This window comes from Nyctibius grandis (genome assembly GCF_013368605.1).
Source record: "Nyctibius grandis isolate bNycGra1 chromosome W unlocalized genomic scaffold, bNycGra1.pri SUPER_W_unloc_1, whole genome shotgun sequence".
Taxonomy (NCBI): Eukaryota; Metazoa; Chordata; class Aves; order Nyctibiiformes; family Nyctibiidae; genus Nyctibius; species Nyctibius grandis.
Window position 1 is genome coordinate 1,759,250 of NW_027167472.1, and position 6,000 is coordinate 1,765,249.

The 6,000-nt window shown below is 45.4% G+C and overlaps 1 protein-coding gene across 1 annotated transcript in view; it reads right to left on the minus strand.

The window, feature by feature from the left end:
* The window catches only part of LOC137677082 (junction-mediating and -regulatory protein-like), a 92,653-nt gene extending 87,349 nt beyond the window's left edge, over positions 1 to 5,304 (minus strand). Inside the window, exon 1 of the mRNA XM_068424264.1 lies at positions 4,129 to 5,304. Coding sequence (XP_068280365.1) covers positions 4,129 to 5,034 — 906 coding nt within the window. The 5' untranslated portion in view covers positions 5,035 to 5,304. The remainder of the gene's footprint in view (positions 1 to 4,128) is intronic.
* Positions 5,305 to 6,000: the final 696 nt, after the last annotated feature.

A 6,000-nucleotide genomic window follows, 5' to 3' on the forward strand; every position in this document is an offset into this window, starting at 1 on the left:
AAAACAACACATGAAGTCTATCTACATATGTATGCCATAAGTGCATTGTAGAAAGGGAAAAAAAAAAAAAAAGAAAAAAAAATACTTCAAATCCAAAACAAGCATCCTACTGAGACTGGAAAAGAGGCAACACAAAAAGACTGACAAAAACAAAGGCAATAGCCAAAAATCTAATTAACCTACAATCACAAGTCTATACATCTCCCAAGCAATTTACAGCTACCTATAGAACAGAAGTAAAAGTGAAGGGCAGTAGAAAAAAGTAAACATTTACTCAAGAAGATATCAAATGGAAGAAGGATAAAAGATAGATTTCCAGTTAAAAGGTAAATTGTTATTTTGCTTAGGACTTAGAAGGTTTTAATACACAGACTAAAGACAGAAGCAAATACTGTGATAATGTGGTCCAATGTCCTTTAAACACTGAATTCCTAGAAGCCATTTTAAAGCATATATTTTAAAATGGTATGTAATCACACCTTAGACTTTCAGCAACTGTAAGTCTACCATATGATTAAGCTGTTGCATATTTAATTATCCTTGCTGCTATAAGGGTCCGAGAATTTCAAGTGATATAGCCCTCTCTACCTTACATCCACATCTTCCATGAGTATCACAATTGTTTAACTTGTAGCGTGTATTTACATATACAGAACACATTTCAGAAACTCACTGAAACACTTTGAAAACAAAACATCCACATGACTTGGATTTTTATTATTTGCAGAAAAGGGGAGGTGGGGAACCACTCCACATTTAATTCTGCTTATCTGAAAATGTATCGCAGTATCCTTACTATTGGGTTTGATGCTTGCAGGAGTCAGGTGTGAACTTCCAACACTTAAAATGCCGAGCCTTTAAAATATTTATTAACTTAGGACTAGTTTGTAACAACCAGAAATAACTGCTAATGACTCCAGCTGCAGATTAGATAAATACAAATATGATGGCTGTAACAAGAATACAGAAGAGAACTTTTTCTGCCTTCTAGATGCAAAATTTAAGATTTTAGAAATACTGGCCAAGAAGCTGGAATCCCAAATAAAGATTCAGTGGCATCCTCTCTGTTGAAATAACAACATCTTTTTATCTGGTCATTAACTGATTCTGTATCATGTCTCCATTTGGGAGCTCAGACCTCTAGCTAAGCACCAGAGGAATTTTTTTAAACAGGCATAAACTTAATGAACAAGGGCTCCAAACAAGTGTTTATTAGTTTTCAAAAATGAGGTAGAATGCTATTCACTCCTTTAGATACAAGTTTTTACTTTAACATAAATTAACTGTTCTTAAGTTATTCCAGAATTAATATTTTTATTTTTTTAAAAAAGTGCTATTTCAAAACTGCAAATTATGCAGTAGAAATTAATTCCAGGTCATACAGTTCCTCTACAATTATTTTTCTTCCTCATCTCGAATCTGTTTCTACTTGCAACATTCTTCTGGCTTATTAAAGGTTTATAGTTGAGACAGAGATAAAAATGCCTATTACAAAGAGCAGCAATTATTAACTGCTGTGAAAATAAACTGGTTTGTGTGTAACTTATGGAAAGCAACAGATGGCCAAGTAGGGGATGCTGAAACAATGAACATAAGAGGTTTTGTTGCTCACTTTGCTTTTCCACCTCAAAGAACATAATCAACAGAAACTGCAAGCATTTCTCAAGTAATATTCTAACTGCACAGAGGAATTTGTCCTGGAAAAATAGATATATGAAATAATTATAAACCACAAAAGCATATTTTGAAGTGTTAAGCCAAAGTCTTGGCGTTCTAAACTTGGTGTTTTTGCAAAATTTTATATTAATGAAAACCCTCCATATTAATTATGCTCCTTGATACTATTTTGGTTGCCAATGCTGCTCAATCCGTTCCCCTTTTCCCCAAAAGTTCTAATAAGAGGTAAAATAATTTAAAATTGCAACATTCCCAACAGCTAACAGGCAGACTTTAATTTACTTTTCTACCTATACTTGAAGTGAGAGATGAAACATTGATTCAGTGGGTTTTCTTGAAAGTACGAAAAACCTTTACTTCAGAAATATCTAGCAATACTCATCATCCATTGCTTTACTTGCTTAGAATTGCAAATGACAAACAATATCAGTATTTGCTTAAAAGAAAGACATTTCCTGTGGACTAAGTAAACCACTAACAGATAAGGAAAAGAGAAACCTGAGAGCCAAAAAGGAAAGAGCAGGTCATTCTATTGGTTTCTTTTCTTAAACATGAACTACCTTTAAAGAAAGATCAATTTACACAACTGACAGTAGTACAGCTATACTGACTTTAGGTACACTACAAGATTGGTTATCATGGGAAAGGAAGGTTACACTATAGTCAAATACACAAATATGCTCTGCCACTTTGTCTGCACCAAGTTCTGAACATTAACAGAGAAGAAGAAGATGTAGTTTAGAGATCCTGATGGATAAAGTTTGCATTGCCTCTTGATAACCGATTTATTTTTTGCTGATAGTACTGGTGCTAACAAAATAGAAGTTGAGATTCTTCAAGAAACAAATAGTTCTTACACAGTAATTCGGATTTAGCATTTCCTCAGAAACACCACACACTTTGAGTTAGGTACCCAGTTGCCGAACTCCACACGTTTAACAGGAACTTCTCTTATCCTGCTCAGCTCCTTATAAAAACTGCTGAGCTGAAGGCCAAGTGAATCTAAGCACACGCTCCCAAGCATTCATGCAGTCAAAGAAAAAAGTGGATGACAATATACTTTCATATTCTCTGGACTAAAACTACTGCAGAAGACTATTAGATCAATTACCATCTGTATACAAAAATTAATGAGGATGAATTCAGCTCTTTAAACAGCCATGAAAAAAAAAAAGAAAAATCACAATGATATATCCTAACACAACAGTTTGGAAATAAACTTGTACCTGACAATGCTACATTGAGATGCCCTTATCATGATTTCATCACTGATAAAACAACAATTTTCTCATACTCTGTAATTCCAGTCACTAAGGAAAAGCTGGGCCCAAATCCTACAAAGACTCAAAACTATGCCATCAAAAACAGCAAGCACATATGCTCATACTCCATTGAGGTAAAAAAAACAAAGCGTTCACCACCACACATTTTTGAACACACAATATTGGCAGGATATATGTGGGCAGCTGAAGCAGCCAAACTTGATCTATATCCATAAAATAGAATGTAGATGATGTTTGCAAAAGTAAAAAATTTCATAACATGATTCATACACATAGTCACACCTAGATAGATCCAGGTACATTCTGGACCAAGGCCACCAAAACATAAAAACAAGTGTAAAATTCTCTTTTTTCACTGGGAAAATCTGGGTCCTCATATACCTCAGTCCACAAAGATGTGAAAAAATTCTCACACACTGATGCTAGAAGTTAGCAGAACCTCCTCAACTACTTTCGTCTAAACAGTATACGATATGAGAAAAAAAGATAGCATGTTCTAAAACATGCAAGTCTTGTCAGACACTAGCAATGGCAACACAGCAAATACTCGCTAGGACCAGATAGCTTGCTTTTTAAAATCCCAACTCTAAGAACTTACCAGCTGAACAAAAGTTGTAGTTACTCCAATTCCACTGGAAAACATCATCTCACGTGAAATAGATTTAGCACCCAGAGCCTGTAGGAACCTCGAACATTTTAGCCTCAAGTGCCTAAATTGTACTGTCAAAATAACCACATGTTACTGCTCCCATTAAACAGAAAAATTCAGACTCCAACAGATCCTGGTGCAAAGCAACACAACAACAAAAATCTGGGAGCAAGACCTTGCCAAATCCATCAGATTCTTGTTCACAAACATCTACATTCAATTGCACAGAATAAAGTACTGAGCCACACTTAGATGACTAGGAAAATCTGCACCTTCTTAAATCCTGGCTCTAGAGACTTTGGAAAGGTTAACACTCATTTTCTTTGATTCTCAAAGCTTGCTTTTTTTTTTAAAAAAAAAAACTAGACAGTTTTCCTGTACTTTTTTTTTGTCCCGTGGATCGATCAATTCTGCAAAGGTAGAGGGGAGCAGCTGGAGAGAACAAATAAAGATGATGTCACAGAGTAAGGAAAAAGGTAACACTAAGGTGGAGATATCTGGACCATGCAGTAGCCTCACCTCCTGGATTCGCCTGTGGGCCCGCTGCAGCACCTCCTCGTACCCCTTTTGCCGCAGCTCACTCAGGCTCTCATAATACTCTTCGGGGTCGTCAGTCTCAGTGAAGAGTACCTGTGAAAGAATCTTCCAGCCGCAGGTATCCAAGCTGTGGAGCAAGTAAACTTGCAGTTTGTAGCAGAGAGCGTCCATCTCCTGCTCGGATAGCTCCGGGGCTCCGAACAGCACCGTCCACACGCCCGAGGGCTCCTCGGGGAAGGCAGGCAGGTAGGGTTCCAGCTCCGAGTTCACCGAGCACAGCTGCTGGTGCACAGCCCGCAAATCTTGGAAGGAGAAGAGGCCGGCCCAACTGCACTCCTCCCCCACGGGCTCCGCGTCTGGAGCGGACGACTCGGCTGCCTGCAGCGGCGAGGGCGGCAGCGACAGCGAGGCGGCCTCCTCCTCCTTCCCTAGCTCCAGCACTTCTATCTCTTCGGCGGCACCTACCGCCTCCGGGCCCCGCAGCGGCCTCCAGGCTGGGCTGCTCTTGGCGTGCAGGGGGCTCTTCGTCAGCGCCTCGGCCGCCGCGCCCCGCTCGAAGCCCCGCAGGCCCGCCTCGGCGCGGAGATGCGAGGAGCCGCGCGCCAGGCTGGAGCCCGTGCGCCAGGCCAGAACCCTGCTCACCGTGGGGATGCCGGCCTTGGGAGCGGCTGTGACCACGGGGCCGGCGGGACCGCCGCGGTAGAGCTCGCAGGTGCCGCTGCGCTGGCGCTGAGCCGTGCGGTTATGGCAGGTGATGGCAAACTTGCCCTCGATCTCGTTCCAGGCCACGATGAAGACGAATTTGTGCTTCTCCCGCTCCTGGAAGGCGTGAGGCCTCACAGCCACCCAGTCGGCCTCCAGCATTTCCTCCAAGACGAAGGCGGACATGGCGCTGCGCGGCTTCCCACGCACACACCCCACGCTCCTGTACTGTCCCGTCCCGTCAGCCGCCCCCGCCTGCCCCGCCGCGCGCCGGCCGGCAACAGCTCCCCGCAGCCCCGCGCGCCGCCTTACTGCCCACCATCAGCCATCTTAGCGACGAGGGGACGGGGAAGGCGCTGAGGGGGGAGGATGCGCTGGATCCCGACCGAGGCGGCGGGGAGGGAGGACAGAGAGGAACCACTTCCTCTCTGCTCGGTGCCCGCCGCGCGCCCGCTGACGAGGAATCCCGCCGCTGCCACCTCTGGTCATCAACCTGCCGCCGCGAGCAGATAATGCTCGGTGCCCCCACACAGGTACTTCGCGCGCGTCACACTGGACAGGATCTGTTTACAAGTGGCGGTGGCGGTGCGGCAACTCAGCGCCGACCCCACCCCGCGGCCTCCCGAAGCCCCGCCTCCCCACACTGCGCGGCGCCTTCCCCATTGGCTGTCACCCTGGTTTCCCCGGCGGAGGGAGGTGGGCGGAGCCTCGCATCCCGCCCCTTCTCCGCTGGCCACGCTCGCGATCTCCCGCCCTTCCCTCTCGCTCTCCTGTGGTGGGCGGGGGGAAGGGTGATGCCCCGCCCCTTCCCTCGGACGTACAATGCCGTTCGGCCGCCGCGCGCTGCATGGTGGGAAGGGCACGTGCAGGGGCCGGGGGGCTCTGCGGGAGGGGAAGGAAAGGAAAGGAAGCGGGGCTGCAGCCATCTGATTTCCCCTGGGGTTAGCTGAGCGGCGGTCGTCCGGCGGAAGTGGGCTATTCAGGGTGAAATATGCCACCCCTGTCGTACTTGCACCGTGGCTCCCGGAGGCAGGCTGGGAGGCAGCAGCCTCTGCTTTGGGCAGCTTCTGAGGCAGCGCTGGCTTTGCCTGCCGCGACTCTGGTCTTGCTGTTAACTCTGTCAGCCCATCAACCCGGTGGGGCCTATTGGCC